Source organism: Venturia canescens, chromosome 11, assembly GCF_019457755.1.
Source record: "Venturia canescens isolate UGA chromosome 11, ASM1945775v1, whole genome shotgun sequence".
Taxonomy (NCBI): Eukaryota; Metazoa; Arthropoda; class Insecta; order Hymenoptera; family Ichneumonidae; genus Venturia; species Venturia canescens.
Genome location: NC_057431.1, coordinates 7,851,036 through 7,873,670, shown reverse-complemented (window position 1 = coordinate 7,873,670; position 22,635 = coordinate 7,851,036). Strand labels below are relative to the sequence as shown.

The window sequence follows — 22,635 nt, the reverse complement described above, 5'->3', positions numbered from 1 at the left end:
AATTCGTTGAATAACCTTTTTCGCCTTTTTCTTAAGGTGAGGCTTCCCATTTATTCAATGAGGAAAGCAAGTCATCTGTAAAGTTGTAATAATTTGAATTTGTTATTTTCATGGAAATTTAATCTTTCATTTTATTGTTTCTCCAAATTGTTTATTCATTTCTTCACTTTCTTCTGGCACACTTGAAAACACATTGGGAGTTCTGAATTTTACTGTTTTTTGAGAGTCGAACTCTTTTGATAAACACACTTATTTTGTTGAAATATTTTTCTCCGGTATCTCCAAAGTATGAAAGTATGAATTAGTCGAATTGTCAATTGAGAAAAACAGTTGTTTCGAAATTAATAGAAGGAAGAAAAATGTGGAAGGCGCGCTGCAGTTTGAAACGAAGTGAGCAACGTATAAGAACATGAAGTAGCCGACAAAAGAGAACTGTCCTCCGCCGCTGTGCGATGATTGGTCAACCAGTCGTGCCGGCGGCGGCGGGCGGGCGACACGCGTACACATCCACGTCAGTGTTTAGGTGTTTTAGTTTACATTTTTTTTCGCCCGAGAGGTTGAGGGACGTACGGGGCACGCGACAAGTCAAAGTCAACATAACCTCGCGAAATCTCGACAGAAACTTACGCCGACTTACGGGTCGTTGAAAGCCTCAGTTTCCTCAAATTTTTTTAGTCCATTCGCGTTTAAATCTCACGTATGACAGCTCAAAGATACTCTTGACGGTAAAAAAAGGTAGCATATAGTATTCTGAGTTATTGAAACAAAAAAAACCATCGAAGTTTCGAATTTTATGTTTAAATTTGTAGTCCGAAAAAATCTTTATTTGTTTGATAATTACAAACAGCATTTTTCTAATTATTTCATCGTTTATCAGTTCGTAACGCCGCGAAGATGTTCCTGATTATTTCCCTTCTACTCTGTACCCTCGGACATCGATACGTCGATGCACAAGGTCAGCGAATCGCTCCGGGTGTTCCCCCGCAGCATTATCAACAGGTCGGTCAATTTCCTATCTATTATTTTTAACCTTAAACTCCATTTCCATAAGTTTATTTATTTAAAAGTTGCTCTCGGCAGAATTCGAGGTCACATAAGCCTCAGTTACACATGCTCGTTTCATTCATCCATTTTTTCGACGCTTCCATTCGTGTGTACTTTCATAACATATGGAGAGCTTATTCCAACGGAGCAAATAGCAACTACAGAGAAAAAAAATGGTTTAATCATATTTTTCAAAACGAGTTAGAAGATTTCATGTTAATTTAATGAACTCAACAGTTTGATGATTTTTATTTTAATTTTTTTCGATAAAAGATAATTGTAATTTTTCCCATATAAAAATTAATAAATTTGTTTTGTTTTTGGTATTCCTGTAAACAAGTGAGATTTGGTTTACAAACAAATGATTTGAGCCACAACTTGATTCGGTGTTTGAAAAAATTAGCAGAATACAGAAAATATTTGTTCGATGATTCATTTTTGCCACCAAACTGTGTTGGCAATATTGAAAAGTCGTATGATGCTGAAGTTTCCAACGTTGGAGTCCAACGAAATGATCTAAAAAATTGTTCAATAATTCCAGCAATCCTCCAATTTATTTCCTGCCGACTTTATACTTTGTAGTTTTTCAATCTACACTTGTGAAATAAAAAACTGATGGATGTATCATTTTGTTTTCATTCATTTCGTTGGACTCCAACGTTGGAAACTTCAGCGTTGTAAAGTCGTACGATTTTAAGGATCAAATTTTATTTGAATTTTCTGATTCTGTCAATGTTTCTAACTTCTGTATTGTTTTTATTCTTTTTACACTTTGAGTTTTCAAGGTACAAGAAAGCCTGCAACTTTTGTTACAAAATACTGCGAAAAAAAGTGGAATTGCTGATGAGAGAGAATATTTTTCAATTCCAAGCTTACGTCATGACAAAAGCTCTGCTGACAGAAAACTAGATTCGGAGCCCCTTAATCTCCTCAACCGACGTTTGTTCAAATTCTTTCAGTTCATTCGATTTCTTGTCAAATAAGCAGCGTTTGTTTTCTATTCTGTATTGTTTATATGGAAAGCAGTATGATCCTCAGCAACAAATGCATCAGCAGGTTCCCCAGCAACAGCAGGTTCATCAGCAACAGCAGATGCATCAGCAACAGCAGATGCATCAGCAACAACAGATGCATCAACAGCAACAACAACAACAACAACAACAGTTTCAGCAGCAAATACCTGTGCAACATGTTCCACAACATCAACAACAACAGTTCCAACAACCACAACAGCAACAACCGCCTCCGATGCAACAGCAGGTCCCAATACAAGGTCATCAACAAGGAGGACACAATCACGATCATGCAAGGAATCCTCAACAGTTACTCAACACTGCGAACTTGGAACATGAGAAAGCTCACATAGCTGAGCATATGGATGTTCCGATAGACACGAGCAAAATGTCTGACCAAGAATTACAGTTTCATTATTTCAAAATGCACGACGCTGACAACAACAATAAACTGGACGGATGCGAACTTATCAAATCGCTTATTCATTGGCACGGTAAGGAAATTGATTGTAAAAAAGAGAGGTGCGATTTCTTGGGATGTATAATTTTTTTCAATTTGGCAAATAATCTCTATTTTTATCATGTTCAGTTTATAATTTTGATCTTTGCACTTTGATGTATTCTCAGTCTGAATTTATTTAAATCGACGCAATGGTTGAGTGTGCTTGAGGTTTAAAAAAGCGTTGTCTCTTTAATGTGAATTTACATGGAGAAAAATTTGTTTCCGCTTGGTATTTCTTTTTAATGATTTCAGCAGTTTCCAAAGTAAAAGACTTACACTTAATTTTATAATTTGAATTCTTTTTCCGTTTCTTTATGTGTTTCATTCGTTCGAAACAATTAAACTGGTACTGGAATAATCATCAGACTCGGAGGTAGATCGAAACGAGAAAAATGTGTGTAAACACAATTCATATAGATTTTTTTAACTCTGCAGCGGAACAAGGGGTCACTGATCGCACCAAGAAGGAAGAGGAAAAAATATTCTCCGACGAAGAGCTAATTGCACTGATCGATCCGATACTCAACATGGATGATGTGGATAAAGACGGTTTCATCGACTATCCTGAGTTTATACAAGCCCAACAAAAATCAGCATCCACGGAAAATCATTAGTTATAATTAGTCAATTAATTGAAGCGAATAATATTGAAATTCTACTTTCTTCCACGAGCATGGGATTGACGAGACAAACTGTAAAAAAATGGGGGAATAATGAATTTATCGTATTCATTGAAACGCTAATTTTGCTGGTGCAAAATTTTTCATTCCATTCGAATCATTCAATTAACAGCAATTTATACATATTGATATATATATATACGTTTGTTTTTTAAAAAAACTATATATATATAGATTTATGTAAGTTTCAATTTTTTATGAAATATTTTGTTAAATAAATTGTACAATGTATACAATCATTTTAACCAGCTTTGTTCATCCCGACTTTTTAGTCTGTCTTCATAATTTGTCTGAGTACTCGAAAGCAGTTGGACACGCGACGGTTCCTGTAAAGAGTCTCTGAGAGCGATCAAATACCCAGAGGACCGGAAAACCGATATATCGGCTCGCCCCGTGATATGAACTTTCTATATTTAAAGACGCGACAGCGTTTTGACGCCAAGTATTAAAAGGAAAGATTTGTCTGATGAAAATAATGAAAGTCTCACATGCCAATGTGATTCATGCGCTTCTGATAATGAAAAAATTTTTTTGCTGACATTGGGAAAAGGGTTAAAATGCTGTAAAAATTAAGGGGTCCGATTTGACGATCGAAAAAATTCTTTATTCAATACGTGATACCAGACACTAATTTAAGCACTTTTCAAGGGTGATTTCAACTCTCATATCCCGGCCGTCTAAAGGCTAAAAGGACTTGTCTCCGAGTCGCTACCGCGACTCCAGCGAATTTTGACGTTTCGTTTTTCCAGCAGGAAACATTCGAAAATGTTTTTCATCGCTTAAAAATCGCGCGCATGCGTGTTCTCTGGGATGACGACACCACGTGGCCGAATTGGAAACTGCTTCGTGTCACACGTCAGTCAGCTGGAAAATGGCGGGAAATTCAAAAGTAATTTGCCGAAAATCGATTCAAACAAAGAAGTGCTCAATGAAAAATACTTAATAAGAGAGGGAAAAGGATGACTGCAATTTTAACAAATATTCAATAAACTTTTATTTATTTTTACATCGATAATTTATTCTTTGATTCATTAATCGTTCCGCGCTCACGTGTTTTGAGACATTTGTTAGAAACTCATTTTCTGATGTTCCTGTGGTATTATTTCAGCGTTCATATTTCCATTAGAATTATATATTTTTGTTATACACTCTGTGTAAGAATAACGTGGAAAATATTGGGGAATTGAATTCCTTTTTATCTTCTCTATCTGAACTCGTAATGCGATATTTTTTTTCTTATTTCAATGTTCATATTTATACATTATAAAAATCGTAGGCTTGAAAGATGCCTCTTATAAATATATTTACTTTTCCGTTCGAAATTCCTTTCACTTATTCGCTTATTTATTGTAACGCACTCGCGCATTGCTTAAAAAATAAATGGACGGCGGTAAAAATGCTTGGCGCTCGCTTACGGTCTAAAATCTTTCGTCATATTTTCTCGCAAGTATTACCTCAATGTCGTTTTAATAAAATACTTAGCAACATTCTAAAATAAACATTTCCTGCAATAATATTAAGTGGTTCGCACGTTGTACTATTTTTTCGTTTCTTTCAAACGTAGATACATTACAAATTTTATTCAAACTCCATTTTATCGAGCTCGAAAAATAATGGAACTAGAAATTAAAAAAAAAAAATAACAATTTTCAGGAGAACATCCCGAGTCTGGAACTTAACAAATAATGAAATCAAATCAATTGTATTGATTCGTTGAACACAATCTTAAAACAATCGACGACGAGATTTTTTCCTCCGTGTTGTTTTGAAATTTTTATCTGGTCTTTCTAATCTGGCGGTTTACAATACTTTTTCATACAACGACAAATGAAATTCACATACCGTTGGATTGAAATTGAATTCATTGCATTCCTTTTCCTACCACTCAAACATTCCTGAAAATTCGAATGACTGATATGAATCATTTTTTTGGATAATTCATTGAAAAATCAAGATGGACAGAAATGTATATTGACTGTGACCTCGATTTAGTGAACTTCGCTTAATGCAATTTCTCTCACAAATTACTAAAGAAACGAATCCATGCATTAAAATTAATTTGTCGAAGTATTTATTATCGAAATTTTCATATTAGAATTAATATGCGAGTGTTGATAAATTTTCAAGCGTTTACGAAACAGGAATTACAAATACGAGTAGAAAGAAAAAAAACTTTTGTTCAAAGACGTCCTTGAATCACAGTTCTGAATATCGGTGACGTTTTTTTTTATATTTTCTTCTTATGGCAATGAAAACTGTCGAGCCAATCTCAAAATATGATAATTTAGTGATTGAGTGAAAAAATAAAGGCGATGAACAAGAAAATCAGTAAAAAAAACGAATTTTTATATTAAAATATTTCAAACATGTGTAATTTTTTAAGCACGCAAGTATTTTGATACTGAACAGTAGTCGAATTTTCAAAATTCTACGACTCTTAATTTTCTTTAGCCTGTCTGAATTCCTGTGTACGTGAACTTTCCATATGTGTGTGATAATTTTAATAATATGGAATTTTTTACAGTGAATATATCCAATTAACGGGAACCCACTGATCCTCGATCGCCAGGGCATCGAGTGCGGCAACAACTTGCCTAAATGTATTGTCAAAATCTTCATTAACGATCACTAAATCGATGTATTTTTCATACGCTCGCTGCAATGCTGCGGATTCTTCGAGCGTTGATTTCAAGTCATCTTCCTGTGGGACGAAAAAATCGAAATTAAAATTTTACAATTTTTTTTTTCCAAACTTTCATAAATTTGTGCGTTTGTTCATTTTTTGTGCGATTTGATAATGTGTCATGAGAATTAGAGACGTGAAGAGGTCATTTACTTGCATCGAAAAGGGTCAAGAATTGAAAAAGTTTTTTTTTTACACTCTTCGTTTGGAAATCGTTCGGTAGCGTTTGGTATCGACTCGCCTCCGTTTGGTATTGATTTTCTCTTGAGAATAACTTGGAAATACTTTTTTAGATGCAGAAGGAAAGACATGCAGCACTAACCTCGTACAATGACGCCAGGGACTCAAGGGTCCTCGCCCTTCTCGAACTGTACCTGATGGAACTCTGACGGTCGAACTAGCAAAAGCCAACATCAAACACGTACGATAAAAAAAATGACAAATAAAAATCAGATGGTTGACTAATAGAATTACATGAAAATATCGAGCATTCGCTGCTACTTTTAAGAACCTCAACATATTCTACGGTTCATGATGTTTCGAAGAAATATAATGGAAATGAAACATTAAAACGAAAAAAAGAAATCTTCGGGTATGAGATTTTCAAAATTAAAAATTTTTGGATGACACTTTTTGAAATTACAACTTTTTTTTAAGGCTACAGATTGATGTGAAGTTTCAATTTACAAAAATTGATAGAAATTAAAAAAAAAAAAAAAATTATCGACAAGTTTTTTATCGAAACAAGAGACAAAAAATCAAAGATAACGATGCAGATTCTTCTTTTTTATATCACATTCTCCAAAAGCATGACATGCTGTACCGAGAAATGAGTCATACATTTCAATTCACTTTTTTAATTTCTGACTGTCTGAAATCCAAATTACAATGAGTAAAAATTGTACGTATTAAAAAAATTCAATTTCATTAAATTTGCGATGAATTTGTTTGATCAAAAAAATTAATGGTTTCTTAACGTAAGCCAACGATGTTGTTACATGCCAAAATTTATTTGGTTTTCATAAAGATGGAAAAATGTATCAGTTTGTTGAATAAACGAGGGAAATTCACTGTTGAGTTCTAACTACGCGATCGTCAGACGACACCAAGAACATTTTAAATAGAAAAAAAAAAACAAAAAAAATTGTTCACGTAAAAACAAAAGTTTTGTTACAACAGAAAAAAATTTGCTGATACTTTGAATGAAATGAAATCTGAAAAATGATATCAAATATGGCAAATATGATGGAGCTAAATTTTTCAAATTCCAACTACGATAAAAGTGGCCTAAAGAAAAAAAATATTAATATTGTTAAAAAAGAAAGTTTATTTACCGTTAAATTTCGACTGCTCGCTCCCGTGGTCCTTCCAAGATCGTAAAGTGTTTTCAATTGTTCCATTCCAGGTGCGGCGATGAAAATGACATAAGGCATAAATTCGGTACTGTTGTGGAGAGTTTTCAAAGCTGCCGGACTGCAGTCGAGAACGCACATTTTTCCAGACCTTATGAGTTCTCTCACAGAATCGAGTCTCGTCCCATAAAGATGACCACCGTGTTCACCGTGCTCCAGATAACGATGCTCCCTGATGTCCGTTTCCATCGATTCTCGATCCGTGAACCAATAGCTTTTGCCATCTTCCTCGAGAACTCGTGGTGGCCGAGAAGTAACTAAAAAAATAAAATAAAAATAAAATAAAAATAAAATAAAAATAAAATAAAAATAAAATAAAAATAAAATAAAAATAAAATAAAAATAAAATAAAAATAAAATAAAAATAAAATAAAATAAAAATAAAATAAAAATAAAATAAAAATAAAATAAAAATAAAATAAAAATAAAATAAAAATAAAATGAAAATAAAATGAAAATAAAATGAAAATAAAATAAAAATAAAATGAAAATAAAATAAAAATAAAATAAAAATAAAATAAAAATAAAATAAAAATAAAATAAAAATAAAATGAAAATAATTAAATAACCAGTAAATTAAGAAGAACTTACATGGAACGATGGTTCCAAATTTTTCTGGATCGCTATTGATGAGACGATTTTTGAGAGTTCTTCTCCCGACTCCGCGTGGTCCAACGAGAGCGAGGGTTTTGCGTCTAAATGGTGGCATTTTGGCGACTTCCTCGTACAACAAAAGTTCGGCACTGTCGAATTCCCCATTCGATTTGGACTCGTACATCTTTCGTTTTTTCTTTTTTGATATTCTCGTGCCACATATGCTTATTTTATGAACAAAATCGGCCTCAGGCGGGACGAAAGCTTTTCTACGTTCCTCGAGCTCCAACGAAGGCACAAGACCTGGGGGACCAACTTCGTCACCCTCGACCCTTCGCGCTTGCCACCAATTAGGATCCGCTCGGTCCACGATTTCCAAAACATCTCCCTTTTGGAAAGGCAGACCGATCTCGCGACACGGAAGCAAAGTGTCCTCCGAAGGGTCGTAATCGAAAATTGCTCGCATGTGACACTGCAATAATAATTTTTGTTTTATTTCTTTATGAAATTTTTACGAAATCACTTATCAATGAGGCAATAAATGTGAGAAAATGGATTGCTCCTCAACTAGCAAAATCAATATGATCGTCAATCCAATAAACTAATCAAATTTATCCGAAAAAATCATGTTAATTTATCATTTATTTAAAAAAAAAATAATTTATTTAATAACTTTATTAGTTTTATTGATTATTTCAATTACAATTAATGGTGATTAGCGTTCATTTTAACACTCCATGGTCACCAGGGGTCAACATGACCTCAAGAGCAACTTTAATCTAGAATCTCTTAATTATTGACGCCCGAGGAAGCTGGTTGCCAGAGTTATGATTTCTTTTTAGTAAAAAAATTGTTTTTTCTTATGTCCACGTTGTTGGCTTTTTTTCGGAATTTCGAAAAACGGATAAAAATTTTTTCCCATGATATTCTCATTCGGAAAGGTTCAAACTAACATCCTTTGATGCGTTTTAACATGGCTGGGGTCATTCCGACCCAGTGTGACCAGCGCGTTTTTCCTCATTTAAATTATGATTTGTTTTTCAATCGATTAACAAAAATTGAATAACTAATTAATTGATTATATTGAGGTTTTTTTTTGTTATGCATTACAATTATTGCATGACTTTTTAAAAATAATTATTTAAATTAAATTAAATTAAATTAAATGCTTCAATTAATTTAACTTCCATTGAAATAAAATAAATTTAATAATATTTCAATGAATTGAAAAAATTAAAATTGCATAACAATTGTTGAATTATTTTGTTGCTTCATTGAGAACTAAAATCATTTGAATGCTTTCCCATAGAATATTTTTGTTATTGTTAATAATGAAAAGTTTTTCTTTTTTAGTTTTTACAATAATTGGCGCATAATTATTATCGAAAAAAAATCTAATTGTCGAATACACTGAAAATTATTGCACGAATAATTACCAATGACTTTGGTTGCCTGGTGCTGTCGCTCGATATACCCGGAGCTACTTTCAGCGTGAGATTTTCTTTAGCATCTTGTATGGCTTGCTGAAGCTCGTCAGGTGTGTGAACAGATTTTCCATTAACTTCCATTATTACCTCACCAGATCTGAGAAGACCCTGGCGAGCTGCTGTACTGCCACGAAGGATTCGGGCTATTATGAGATTTCCCGTATCGTCCACTTGAACCGTAAGCCCCTTAAATTATAAATCATTCAAGAATTAGCTCCGGTACAATGTTGTTTCTTCTAAAAATTCATCAATTTCTGCCATTTTGTGAAATTTCTTATTCAACGCTTTTTTTGTGTTTAACGTTCTTTCAAAATTGAAAATGTTTTGTGCTTCGAACACGACAACATTGACGAGCTATCGATTTTCAAAAAATTATCGATCCCCATTGGATTCGACGAAAAGGAAACTTTAATTTTCAATCTTGATTCGACCGTTTTCGAAGTTTTTTTACTCCCAAATTCACTTCTTTTTGATTTCACTAATTTTTCAAAAGTATGCTTTAAATATTGTGTTCCTTACGTCTTCGTGTTCATGGCATCATAAGAAAAATTGATATTTCAATAATAATAACAAATGAGTATAAATTAGTTTCACGAAAGTGGCCAATACGAAAAAAATTGCCATTTTTATTGAATTTTAATGATTCCTCTTCATTTTTAATATCGGACTTTCCATACTCTTCTTTGTCTCCAGAGGGTACAACGCCACATGGCGAAAGTGCCTTGATTGAATAAAGTAGTGCACATTGAGAAATGACTTTAAGGGAGATGAGAGAAATAATAAACTCGACTGAGAGGAAACGAGAGAAAGAGCGATTTTATTCACGACCTACAGTGGCGTTTCCGTTTCTTCCTCCTCTCGAGTTTTTCACTGTAAATCGGCGGATTCAAAGCTCTCTTTCTTCCGAGGCGTATAAATAAATCATGAAACGATTGAACGATGATTGACTGCGCTCGAATTCACAGAAAATTTTGCTTCGAAATCGCACGAAAATAAATGAGAATTTGATCAAAGATTGTTATAAGTTTTCACAGTTCTTCAGTTGAGAGATTTTCCACAGACTTTTCATCATTTATTCCGCTTTTTAGCCTTGACGAGTCATTTTTTTTCGAGAATAATTAAGTTTCTCAAATCTCATGATTTTTTAACAATCGTAACCCAAGCCCAGCAAAAAAACGATCGAAATGACGAAAAAAATGGAACTCAAATCAATAGAGCTTTCTCACAAGTGGCTCATCGGAGTCTCTCCTGAGTCCAACCATTCTCACAGCTTCCTGTCTCTCGTCACTAGGCATCGTGCTTTCAACAGTGTTTCTTTGGCTCGGTGGCAGTGTTCGATGCTCCGCAACTGCGTCGTGAGTCTCCAGCAGTGCTTTCAAGTGGAAACTCCTTAACAGCACTGCCAATTCTCGCTCGTCACGGTTTCTCGAAAATTCAAATTCGTGAGAAATCTCGTCGACCGTGTCACAGACCGCGAGACAGTACGGTTCGATCACTTCCGGCGGAGTTTCCAATCGTTCTTGAAGCTGGAAGCCAAAATTATGAAAAATCAGTATTTTAAATGAGAAATAAAATTTGCTGAAACTCGATTAGATTTTTTGTTCATTTTTAAGGATTTTTCGTCTCATGATTTCATTCGTTTTCAAATAAATTTTTTAAAAAAATTTAAAAACTAAATCATTTGCTATTATATTCGTGGTGAAATTTCGACTTCTTTTCCCCAAATGAGAGCAGTCTTGAAAAATGTCTATTTTGATAGTAAATCACGTGGACGGATGCACTCAGAGACTCCACGTGACTCATTCGGTGAGAACGAAATTTACTTTTATCCCAGAATTAAGGAGGGTCACTCGGCACTTCGAGAAAGTGAAAACGCATTCGTGAGAACTTCCCAACTGCTCATTAACGTGATAAGAGTGTTTTAAAACATTTTATTTGATATTTTGGAATGCTGTTCTCGGTTGGACAAATATCAGTGCTTAATACGAGCTCTTAGCAGGGTCAAAATGAGGAGCATTTATTTTGAAAAGGTGTTGACGAATCGAGCGAAAATCAGCTGACGAAGTTGACGAATAATCAACAAAATATCGGTTTAAAAAATCATCAAAATCGCTGATTTATTTAATTAAAAAAATCCTCAATTTTAATGATTTTTTTCACGACAGTTTCAACTTCAAATAATTCAAATAAATTTCAAAACACGAGTCCAATTATTTTCTTTTCTCGCTATCAAAAGCGAGAGTGAGAAATTTCTTCTCAACTTCCGCGGGAAGTCTGTGGTGGAGGATCTGAAATCCCAAAAAGTGTGTTTACGAAAAAATTCGATCAACAATGGCAAGCTTGGGATTCCCACGGACCAAGTTGGATCGAAATTCGAGCGAAGGCGGTTCTTTTTTTCTCCTCAAAAATATGACGCATCAACGACCTGGAACGATCTCTCAGCGACCCAAAAGCGTGGGGGATTTATCGGCGGAAATTTAGGCGAATGGGTGACCCGAATTATTTTCGAAAATAGACGCGTTCCGAATTGTTTTCATCAAGAATAACGCGAAACTGTGAAATATTTTAAACTACGACGACACAAAGACTGAAATGTTTTTTTTCCCCACTGGATTCATCCAATTCCACAATGAAAATAAATTTTTGATGCTTTTCAATGCTCGAAGTAGTTGAAAAACAGTTTATAAAATTCTGAGCTGACTCAAACGAATTCTTGACAATTTTTTAAATACTTTTCATCAATTTTCGAATTATCGTCGAATTATTTTCGAAAAATATTTTTCGAAAACCCCTGATTTTGAGTATCGATCGTACAACAGATTCGAATCTCGAAAAATGAGTCAAAATTTGTTGGTCCGATTCACTAAACGTTGCTCGATGCTTTGACATTTATGGTTATAAATTGATCGACTTGAGGGTTCGATAAGCGATGGAAAATTCGAAAAATATTGAGTTATTCGTTATCCATCATAACTGACAGCCACGAGTCACCAGATCTAGTGATTTTTAGACGAAAAATAGCTAATTCACTGTTCGAGTTTTGGTTACACTTGGTTTTCTCTACTTCGAGGGTGCTGTTTATGGAAAAACATTAACACGCCAGGTCTGACGTAAGAAAATGGCTCGTAAATTGTACGTTGCATTGCTCATCATTCATCCTGGCGTATTATTCGCAAACTCGTGGAGAGCTTGACTGGTCGGTGCGTTTATACCGACGATAGGAAAACGCGAAGCAAAAATGATTTTTTCGATCGAGGGTTTGTCGAAAAAGTGCCAAAATTCTTCTTTTTTTTTTTACCAAAACATAAATTTATCTAAAAAGTCTTATTTCCGAAGAGTCCAAGTCGAAAAATTTGGTCAAATCTCATGCACAGATTTGAATTAATGAGCGAGGATAAAAAAGCCAAAAGTTTTTTCAAAAAGCCCCTTAAAACAATGGCGCCAAGGAGGCGATCGCGAGCCCGTTGTTTCTAGCTTCGGAATCCACCGATCGCAAGGTGGCACGGTTGTGCTCGATTCTTGGCTGAGACAGTCCGACTTTCGGCCATTACGGAATTCAGCGAAGCCGCGCGAGAACCGGGTCGCGAACCGCACGATTTATCGCTTTAGGCTTTAGGAAAAGTGAAAAATTGAAGAAAAATGGAAAATAACGAATGGAAAACCGCGAGAAAACGGAGGAAAATAAACAAACGAAAACAACGGTTTTGCGTTTCCAGTCACTTGCCACGATACTCGTCACGATTCGGCCTGGCGAACGTTACGGAATCGCCGTATGTTCACCAGGCGATGAAGAAACCAAGGGAAGGGGAACCGACCACCGCACCCACCTGGATCGCACAATCGTCGATCGAAATTCAAAGCTTTGTTATCGACTTGATTCCCCCTTGATGAAAAATCTCTAAATCCAACCGAATCTTTCAATTTTAAAACTTCAAAAAAAAACTGTTTTATTTTCGTCCGCACATCAAGTGAGAAACTAACGTTTTATTTCTCGCAGCTTATGACAGGCCTCCCGATGCCGTAGGTAGCGTCAGAAAACTGCCGCGCCTAACAAATTCCCCCTTCGTTCTTGGTCTCTCGCGAGTCTCTCGCGGTATCCCCCCCCCCCCCCGCCCCCCGCCCCCGAGAGCTCGCCTTTTAACGAAAACAGGTGGGGATCCCCCCACTTCGCTTCTTTTTGCCTTGTTTTTCTTTTCCACTCCACAACTCTCTTCACTCTCGTGCTCACCCTTCGCGTGCGGTACTCCATTGTTTTATTTCTGGAGGCTAGAAAACTTGAGAAATTTTGAAAAAAATGAGAAACCCATTTTTTAGGCTGGAACTGGAATGTTTCGTGAGTCGAGGAAAAGCTCTTCGGTTTTGATTTGAGCGAGGGTGGTCGAGCAGGAAAAAACTCGCAGCGCCGTTGGGACAAAAGTTTGGGGGTTAAATTTTTTTAGCCAGAATTTCATGAAATTCAGTGCTATCAGTTATTGGTTTTCGAATTTTGGGATTTTTTTTTTAATCGACGGTTTTTATAGTCACGATCGATGGTATCGTAACGAATAATATCAGAATTAATATTAACGAATGGCATTATTTCATTGAAGTGAAAAATTCGAAATGGATTTTTAAAAAATAGAATAAATTTGTTTCCTGCTTTTACGTTTTATTGGAATTTTATGATTTTTCTTTCATTAAACAATGTAAAATATTATCGTAACGTGTTTTCGACTTTCTCTCCAACGAATTTTACAGTCTCTCACTCCCTGGTTCGACTCCCACTCGAATATGTTTGTAATTCGTGTTATTACGTGGAGAAGCGAGAGAGGGAAATGTGTACGAGGCATTCCAGGCAATTACGAGACACTCGAGAAGTGTTTTTCGTCAAAAAATGTTTTTCGATAAAACTCACGTTTCGACTCGCTTCGATCGCGAGTCCGTAACTCAAAAAAGTTTCTCAAAGAATTGAAAGTTTGATCGAGACTTCGATCGGACGGTAAAAAATTTTGGAAATATCGATTATTTCGAAAAAATCTATTAACCCACTAAAAAAGTGAATTTTAATGAAGAAAAATTTTGAAAAAATTTAAAACAATCGTCGCATAACACTAACAAATAAAATTAGCGATCGAGTAACACGAGAGAGCCTGTGGGATAATAAAAAAAATTGAGATTTTTTGCTCTCCGAGTCTTTCGCAAGATTCGTCACCGTGAAAAGTGCTCTGTCGTCGCGTGGGCGTCTGACGCCCTGACCCAATGGTCCATTGTAAAGTTCGTGAGGTCGACATGAGCGAATTAAAGCTGACTTGGCACCAGAGACTCTCGTCAATGATTCAACCGACGATCATCCGTTACTGGCTTCACAAATTCTGCTCATTCTTCACACTAGTTCACAGTCATGACCTCGTATAATGTTTCTCATGTGATCACGATCTCGCTATACGACGATTGCCCTTAATTAGTCCAGATTTTTCTAACCTTTTGTCTCTGGATTTCGTTAATTAGCACTTTTTCTCAATTTTTAGTCGAAAAGCTCAATTTATTTTATTCTAATAATCCGATTAGCCGGTGGTTTTACGATTCACTAAATTTATAATGATTTTAAAATATTTAATTATTTTATTATTATTGAACATTTTATTTAGAAGAATTTAGAATGTGATTTAGAAAATTGCAGTCTTTGTTAAATTTCGTTTTTGTAATTTCAATTTTTCATCGTTATTGAAATTGATTTTCAACAATTTTGGACAATATTTCGTTGTTTTTCAAAATAATAATTGTGTTTTTTTTTTTTTTTTTAAATTATATTTGGATTAGATCGTAAATCAATTTGGAGTAGTTTCTATGATTTTGTAAATTTCTTTTTAAGAACTCGGGAAAGAATTTTTTATTAAAAAAAAAAAATATATTTTTGCGAATAAATTTGTTATTTGTAAGTATTTGTTATTGAAAAATTCATTGATTTTTGAGATTTGCTCCGATGCTACGAGGAGCTGATTTGTTATTCGAAAAAAACTGGTTTTTCCTGGCAACTTTCACTCGGACGAAAGAGTCAATTAAAATTCGAAAAGCCAAGTCGTCTTCATCGAGGCAAATTGGGATCAAGCCAAAATTAATAACTTCGATAGACTTATGGGAGGCTGCATCTGATCACGATTCATAATCTTTGGACTCGAGTTTCAGAAGCCTGACGCAACAAATAAGTGGTTGATTCTCGATTATCTAATACCTTAATAGCCCTCGTGACCCTATTTCTAGCCCCTTGCGTAAACGAGCCTCGACTCATTTGTCGAGATAGACGATCGATTATGTCCCTTTTATATTTTTATCTCAAAAGAAAAGATTTTGGAAAAAAAATCATTATGAAAATTGACTGAGAAAAATGAGGGGCAAAGCATCAACGGCATTTTTTTTCAATTAAATTTTATCAACCACCCAATTATTGAACAAGTTTTTATACTTTAATTGTCAAACTGGATTTCTGTAGATTTTTTTCGCATTTATGCATTCGCGTTTATGCAACGATAATTAATTGGTTGAATCTTCTGAAAATTGCGAATGATGAATTTTTCTAGTTGAATTGGTCGACGAATTTTGGTAAAAAATACATTTTTTTCGACAAATCCAGTGAGCGAAAATTCATATTGGAAACTCGATATTCCCTCGAGAATAAAGTATCTTGTAAAATCTAATGCATCTGGTTGACGCTAATTGAAAATTAGTTTCACTTGGAGTGGATCGTGTCGGAAGCAAGCTTGAAATTAGCTCGGAATGCAGTAGAAAAGAAAAATAAAGATATATAGCTGTAAAATGAATTGGGATTGAGACAAATTCGAAGGAAAAAGTGGAAAAACGGAAAAGAAAATATGGCTTGAGATAACAAACGACTTTCTGACGGCTCGGCCCGCCACCACAGAAGAGCGGACGAAAGGACCCGCTGTCGATTGCCGTCTCTCTCCGTCCCTTCGATCTCCCAGATTCCCCATCTCCCTTCTCCCCTTTCTCACCATCTTCAAAAGCCCCGTTTTCGTCTTTCCCTAAACACTCTTTTGCTCTTTTTTTCCGTTACAAACACGACTTCCTCTCTCTCCATCGTCTGCCTGTTCTTTGACGTGTGCTACCTGCCCAACTGGACGCCATGGAATGTGGGGCTTGGCTGCGGCTGAGGAGAGGGGTCCTTGAGACTTTGAAAGAGAGAAAGAGGCAGAGAGAGAGAGAGGAGAAGACGGAAGAAGAGAAAAAGAGAGAGCCAGAGAGAGAGAGAGAGAGAGAGTGAAAGAAAAAAATACAAAAAAGGGGGGAGAGGAAAAAGTGGAATCGCTCGGTCGTCTGGAACCTCAAAGTTAAAAGTTCCAACACGTGTAACTGCGCTAAAAGTACGTGTGAATGAAATGTACCCGGTGGCCCGAAAAAATTTGATATTTTTCGAGCCCACATGAATATCTGAATATTTGTTACAATTTTTCGTGGCTTCGTCGCACTTTCCGAGAACAATCCAAATGAAAAATCATTCGAGTGTATTGCATAAAGGACGAGGAAAAAAATGCCTTCCATTTATTCGTGAGTAGTTGAAATCTTGGATTCCAACATTTGCAACAAGGCAGTTTTCAATTTTCCCGAAGCATCACTCAAAGTGCGCAGATTATTTTTCGAAAGATCATTCCTCGACGACTCGAATGACGGTCGCGATGTTAAAAAGTATTTGAAAAATTAAATAAATTCAAAGTGAGAACGCAATTCGATCGAAAGACTCGACTTCCGTTGAAATGGACGAAAGTTGTAAGAATAGACAAATATTTATGAACCACTGGAGCGAGGGTGCCTTTGCTGACGGGCAGTTTATCGATTATTCGAGAAACAACCCCCGCACCGTCTCACACTATTTTCCACGATTCTTCCTAAATCGATTTCATCATAACTCGGTTTTAAAAATGAGAAAATTACGTACTTTTACGAGGGAATTGACCACTGGACTGTCGAGCAACCCCTTAAGGAAAAGTAGGTCCGTGTCGTCCGCAGCCACTTTGCCAAGCTCCTCGATGTTGTCCCTCACGTGCATGAAGGCCGCTGGAACAGTCACGGTGTGATTCTCCATTACTCTGAGCTCTGAACGACTCACAAGCCCTGTTCTACTTTGTATGTATATATTTTTCGCCCTCTTGCCAGTTGCCTACATCAGGGGAGTCTGCGCAGTTGCATTTGGGGCGTTCGGGGGCTGTGGAGGGTTGGAAAAGTTCGATACGATTGAACGAGGCCTTTGAGCATTTTTTTCCAACTTTTATTCACCCTCGAATCGAGATTTTTATCGAAACTCAATGTTCCTTGTCAATTCCAAGTAAAATCGAGAAAATTAGTTCGTTTCGAAGCTCCAATCGGAGGCTCAGTGTTTGCTCCCGAAAAGCCACATTTTCTTGAGACTATTCGAACATCGAGTTTGGAAAATCGATAAAGAAATTCGAAAGCAACGGAGCTGGAAAATCTCACCCTTGGACACCCCCGGGCGTGGCTCATCCCCTTAAGACCGATCAATATCCCCCAGCTACAGGTGTCAAAACTTCCTTTCGCACTTGGCGCATCTTCTATTTTTTCCAACAAATTCGCTAATTCTCGATTAAGGAAAAATTGGAGCTAAAATTCAGTTCAATTTTTTTTCGTTCAAGTATAAACAAATTTTGGTTGATGAACAACAATTTTCTTCATTTTCCCAAAAAAGTACGATTCAATACTAATTTTGTTTGGGTTTGATTTTCTTTTTTAATTTTTATTTTTATTAATTGAACGTCGAACAGGACAATTTCAAGTTACGTTTCCAGACGAAAATAAAGTCGAAAACGCAGACATGAGGTAAAATTTTTTGCCCAAATTTTAATTGATATTTTTTATTGATTGATAATACACAGTCGAGTTGTAAAAAAATATTTCGAAAAAGAGTCTTTTGAGGATCGAGAAATGGAGATTTGAGTTGTCGGACTGCCCTCGACCAAACTTTTATTTCCTCCTGAAAATGCTTTCTCGATAAAGGAATATTCGAAGAAGGGCGTGAAAACTGGAGATTTTTAGAAAGAAGTGTTTCGTTATTGCCTTCCATTTTACAGTCCTCACAATCGAACGAAACCGTCAATTTGGCAGATTCGAAACGAATAAATTTTCCTTCGAGTATCACGAAAACTTTGAATTTCGGCTGAGCTCGATCGATGCTGATGAAAAGGAAGGAAAGACGAGAAAATAAATAGGGACAGGAGCAGGCAAGCTGGCAAAGGGGCATTGGCTCAAGCTCAAGGCTCTCGTACGTGTTGAGACGTTAATTGAATTGACAGTTTCGTTTCAATTAAGACTCACTTGTCACCGCGAGCGGCAACGGAATGAGACAAAAAATACTGAAAAATAAAAATGAAATAAAAGGTAGAAAAATAAAATAGAAGATTAATCAATTTCTGGAATAAATTTTCGAAAAATTGAAAGAAGAGGAGAAAATTTTAAAAAATCAATTTGAATTTGCATTCAAAAGTATTTTTATTTTCATTTCAACTTGAAACAATTCCAATCTTAATATCAGTTATAAAAATTTCAGTTTTTAATTTAAACTTTAATTTTGTCAAAATAAAATGCGAAAACAAAAATTTCCTCTAGTTTTTCGTCATTGCTTCCTGCTGGACTCCTTTGATGTTGATTTTTCTTTGTTTAGTAACGTTCCGTTTTAAAAAAATGTCAAAAGTGGGTCACAATTGAATTGTACGTCACGATAGTTTTTTTACGGTCGTTGTAAAATGAAGCTCCATTTCGACTGTCAACGAAAGACGAAATTTTTCACTTTTTTATCAGCTGACCAGACCGAGGCTGCTTCTTATGGAGAGCGGATGAAAATTTCGTATTTGAGAAAAAAAATAATAAAGGACTCGAAGATAGAAAAAATGGAGGATAAAAGTTGAAAATACGAAGTCGTTTAGCTGGAGGGCCCAAGTGTCGTTACCATTTTCAACTTGATGAATTTTGGCACCATTGACGGCGTCGGTGCTCGCCAAAAGTCGTTGGTCTTCGGCTCTATCTTTTCTCCCGAAGAACACCATGATCGCGAGATTGAAAAATTCGTAGAGACAAAAACCAGAAATTCACAAGTTCACTTCGACGACGTAAAAAAAGGATTTCCCACGTTTTTTAGTGTCGAATCCCAACGAAAATCCATGTCCACTTTCATCTATTTTCACAGTCAATAATTGTTCGTACTGTCGGAAAATTTGATCGAAAAAATGCGACGCAAAATTTGCCGATTCTCAGCTCTCGTTTCTGCCTCCTCCGAGGATAAAGAGGTGAGAGAGTGACGCGAGCGCGAAACCGAATGAAAGCGGTTTCTTACACCTGCAGCTCGAAGGGGCCTCCCCGAAAGGGGCCCCAGGTACGGGGACTGCTGCTTAAGAACCAGGACCATGAGAACGAGGCCCCATTCTCATTTCAGATTCTCTTTTCCACTGCGCAACTTGACACCAACCTGATAACTCACTCGCGACAATATTTTTCAACGTAAGGTGTTAAGTGTGAACAGTGTTTCGAAGGTTATTAAGCACACGGACTTGTATATGTCAATTGAAGTGACTTTTTCAATCGATTCGTTGGAAAGTTCTCGAAAAGAATTTTTTTAATTTTCTATCGAATTGACGTGATTCTTGGAGCACTTTTCAACAAGCAGTCAAAAGAGTGACAGCTTTTTGAGGCTTTGAAAGAATTTTATTTAAATTTTTGTCACAAAACATTTTTTGTCGAATCAGCGAATGAAGAATTTTTCATAAAAGTTTATTAAAAAAAAAAAAACTGTTTTTCAAATGAGTTTCATATATTTAGTGAAAAACTGTCATTTCTAGTGAGCAACGAACGATTTTGTCGTTTTTATTTTCCAAATTTGAGTTTTTTCGATGAAGAAAAAATATTTGAATTTGGAAGATTAGGAATTTGAATTTTTCATTATTTACGAGTCACTCGGAGGCTTTCGCTTACAAATAATACTCGACGAAGCATTAGAATTTGGGGAGGTTTTTTGTTGTTTTGATTTTCGTTGATCGAAACGAGGAAAATTCAAAGTTTTCAGGGACACGTCCGGATGAGAACTGTTCCGTTATTTGCTCGATGCAGACTCTTTGATTCTCGAGAACGAAGATGAAGAGAGAGAGAGACGAAAAAAGAAAAAGAAATGGGGAAGGGAGACAAGGGGAAAAGGCGAGAAAAAGTCCGATCGCGAGCGAACGCGACTTGTATGTTTTAACTTGGTTCTGGCAAACCCGATGATTATGAGACTCCGGGGAGAAGCGAGGAGAGTTCTTGGACGATATTTGTGGTGGGGCATCTTCGGGTTCTCCAAATTCCGCGAGAAAATAATACGAGAATAATCGAGAGTAATTTCGCTCATCTATTTATGTATCTTTTGTCAAAAATCACTTAATAACTCACGAGAGAAAAAACCGAATGAAAAAGTGAGCGAGCTGAAGAAAAGAAGGTCAAAATTACTTTTGCTGTGGCTCCAAAATCAAGCAACAAAAATTGGGATTAAAAATCCTCATTTTCTCAAATGGAGATTTTAAATTTGAGAAATTTTTTGAAAAAAGACACCGAAAAACTCTTTTTCGTGAATAAATTTTGAGAAAATGTGCTCCTAAAAATAGATTCGCTTCCAATCGACTTCAAGATTCTCAAATCGAATTTCATCATTAAATAACTTGGATTCATTTTACAAAATTGACGCACTCAAAGCCATGACCTTCGACAGAGAGCTTCACGAAGACAATGAACAATGAAAGCCTCTATTACTTACTCCAAAAGTAAAGAATAACACCCACCTGTATGTGATTCCAAATTTACTCGTTCCGTCCCTCCGACTTTTCCTATTTTCGTCAGCGATATCAGCGATCCACGCCCACAAACGTTCTTTGCCATTTTCTCATCAATTTACGCTCCGATCCACGAGATTCTCATTCCAAGAAACTTCACTTTGTTTGACACTTGAGAATGATTTTTATTTCGTGTAAATTCGTAATCGTTCTCCGAATTGAGCAATTTTCTTCATTAACTATTTCATCACACTATGAGTTTTGTTGAAAAACAATTCAATTTTTATTTATTTTTATATAAATTAATCCACATTTTGCAAAATCAGACAATTAATTTGTATTATTATTCTGTCTTTTGTCATAAAAATCCATTAGAGGAAAGAAAATATTAAAAACCCGAATTTTGGTAATTTTTAGTGAAAATAAATCACAATTTTTAAGCTCGGCTGATTAATTTATTCACAAATTAATTTTGTAATGAGTTTAGCCATGAATTTGCTACCGAAACTAATCGAAGAAACAAAAATCGTTGAATTTTTATTATTTAATTAATTATTTTTTGTTCGACGAATAGCGAATGATAAAAAGATCGTTAATACCTTAATTTTCCATTGACTGTTTCTAGAGATAATTTCCCTACGACGTTGAACCTTCCATTTTTTGCAATATAAAACGTCACAATTTTAAAAAATCTTGAGGATCGTTGACAATTTCGTAATTTTTTTTATTTTTTTAGCGGCTCACGTTAGACGACGAGGCGCGATGTGTCCTGGCCCAGACGTTTCTAATATTTCTCGATCGATTCGCCCTGTTCACCTGTTCGTGGCAAACACCCCCTGAAGCCTTCACCTTTACAGTAAACATTATCGTGTCAGAAGCTAAAGAAGGAATTGTGTAAAGCTCACGCTACACTTGACTGAAATCCAGAACTCTATTCCTCGCCGAATCAAAGAGGGGGAAAAAAAATTCTTAACGAATTTTTAAATCAATTTTTCAATCGCTAGAAAATTGTTGAGCCAATTTTTCGTACGTTTTTATTTCGAATGAATTCTTCATTCGATTAACCAACAAAATTACAAATTGAGATTTTAAGTGGGAATTTCATTTAAAAAATTAAATGTGTACTCGAGTAAGTGGAGATTCGATAAAAATTTGAAGAATCAAAGGAGTTGAAAACTCTGGGATCTCAAGTCATCATTGCTTCCGATCATTTGCGACAGAACGTGTTACTAGATCCGGAGTACCAGTTTAATTATTTATTCTGCACTCCCGTTGCAAAACTCTCGCTAAATTAATCGAGTTCTAATAAGATTTATCAGCAGTCGGTAAGGTAGGAAACACAGCATGCCCGATTTACCGACTGTAGATAGTTTACGCGCAGCTTGTCGATAAAGGAAAATTTTTTGTTTCGGCAGTCAGTAT

General features: G+C 35.7%; 2 protein-coding genes and 1 long non-coding RNA gene across 12 annotated transcripts in view; 1 reads left to right on the top strand and 2 right to left on the bottom strand.

The window, feature by feature from the left end:
* Positions 1–532, bottom strand: part of LOC122418241 (uncharacterized) — a 36,751-nt gene extending 36,219 nt beyond the window's left edge. For all 3 annotated transcript variants that reach the window (XR_006262472.1, XR_006262470.1, XR_006262471.1), the window contains exon 1: positions 16–532. This is a non-coding gene — a long non-coding RNA (uncharacterized lncRNA). The remainder of the gene's footprint in view (positions 1–15) is intronic.
* On the top strand, positions 479–3,484 carry LOC122418239 (nuclear transcription factor Y subunit beta). Of its 6 annotated transcripts, none has more exons than XM_043432362.1 (4): positions 479–725; positions 878–999; positions 2,071–2,551; positions 2,995–3,484. In XM_043432362.1, exons 2-4 carry the CDS (start codon positions 895–897, stop codon positions 3,171–3,173), a joined length of 765 nt encoding a protein of 254 aa, XP_043288297.1. In that variant the 5' UTR covers positions 479–725; positions 878–894; the 3' UTR covers positions 3,174–3,484. The 6 variants fall into 6 exon arrangements, with proteins under 6 accessions (XP_043288297.1, XP_043288295.1, XP_043288299.1 ...); XM_043432360.1 differs by having other exon boundaries at positions 2,068–2,551; XM_043432364.1 differs by having other exon boundaries at positions 480–725; positions 2,101–2,551.
* Positions 3,485–4,208: 724 nt separating this feature from the next.
* On the bottom strand, positions 4,209–21,334 carry vari (MAGUK p55 subfamily member vari). Of its 3 annotated transcripts, none has more exons than XM_043432353.1 (8): positions 21,223–21,334; positions 17,346–17,464; positions 10,642–10,941; positions 9,365–9,601; positions 7,926–8,400; positions 7,257–7,591; positions 6,245–6,319; positions 4,209–5,940 (listed from the first exon to the last, which is right to left on the bottom strand). In XM_043432353.1, exons 1-8 carry the CDS (start codon positions 21,317–21,319, stop codon positions 5,758–5,760), a joined length of 1,821 nt encoding a protein of 606 aa, XP_043288288.1. In that variant the 5' UTR covers positions 21,320–21,334; the 3' UTR covers positions 4,209–5,757. The 3 variants fall into 3 exon arrangements, with proteins under 3 accessions (XP_043288288.1, XP_043288287.1, XP_043288290.1); XM_043432352.1 differs by lacking the exon at positions 21,223–21,334 and adding an exon at positions 19,368–19,962; XM_043432355.1 differs by lacking the exons at positions 6,245–6,319; positions 21,223–21,334 and adding an exon at positions 19,368–19,985.
* Positions 21,335–22,635: the final 1,301 nt, after the last annotated feature.

What these genes read in the sequence shown, in the direction of transcription:
- LOC122418239 (XM_043432360.1), top strand. Translation starts at nt 895, where the DNA reads ATGTTCCTGATTATTTCCCTTCTACTCTGTACCCTCGGACATCGATAC. An exon ending in CCCCGCAGCATTATCAACAG is followed by an intron (nt 1,000 to 2,067) that starts GTCGGTCAATTT and finishes TTATATGGAAAG; the next exon opens with CAGTATGATCCTCAGCAACA. An exon ending in ATCGCTTATTCATTGGCACG is followed by an intron (nt 2,552 to 2,994) that starts GTAAGGAAATTG and finishes TTAACTCTGCAG; the next exon opens with CGGAACAAGGGGTCACTGAT.
- vari (XM_043432353.1), bottom strand. Translation starts at nt 21,319, where the DNA reads ATGGCAAAGAACGTTTGTGGGCGTGGATCGCTGATATCGCTGACGAAA. An exon ending in GAGACTCCGATGAGCCACTT is followed by an intron (nt 9,602 to 10,641) that starts GTGAGAAAGCTC and finishes TTATAATTTAAG; the next exon opens with GGGCTTACGGTTCAAGTGGA. An exon ending in ATTTGGAACCATCGTTCCAT is followed by an intron (nt 7,592 to 7,925) that starts GTAAGTTCTTCT and finishes TTATTTTTTTAG; the next exon opens with TTACTTCTCGGCCACCACGA.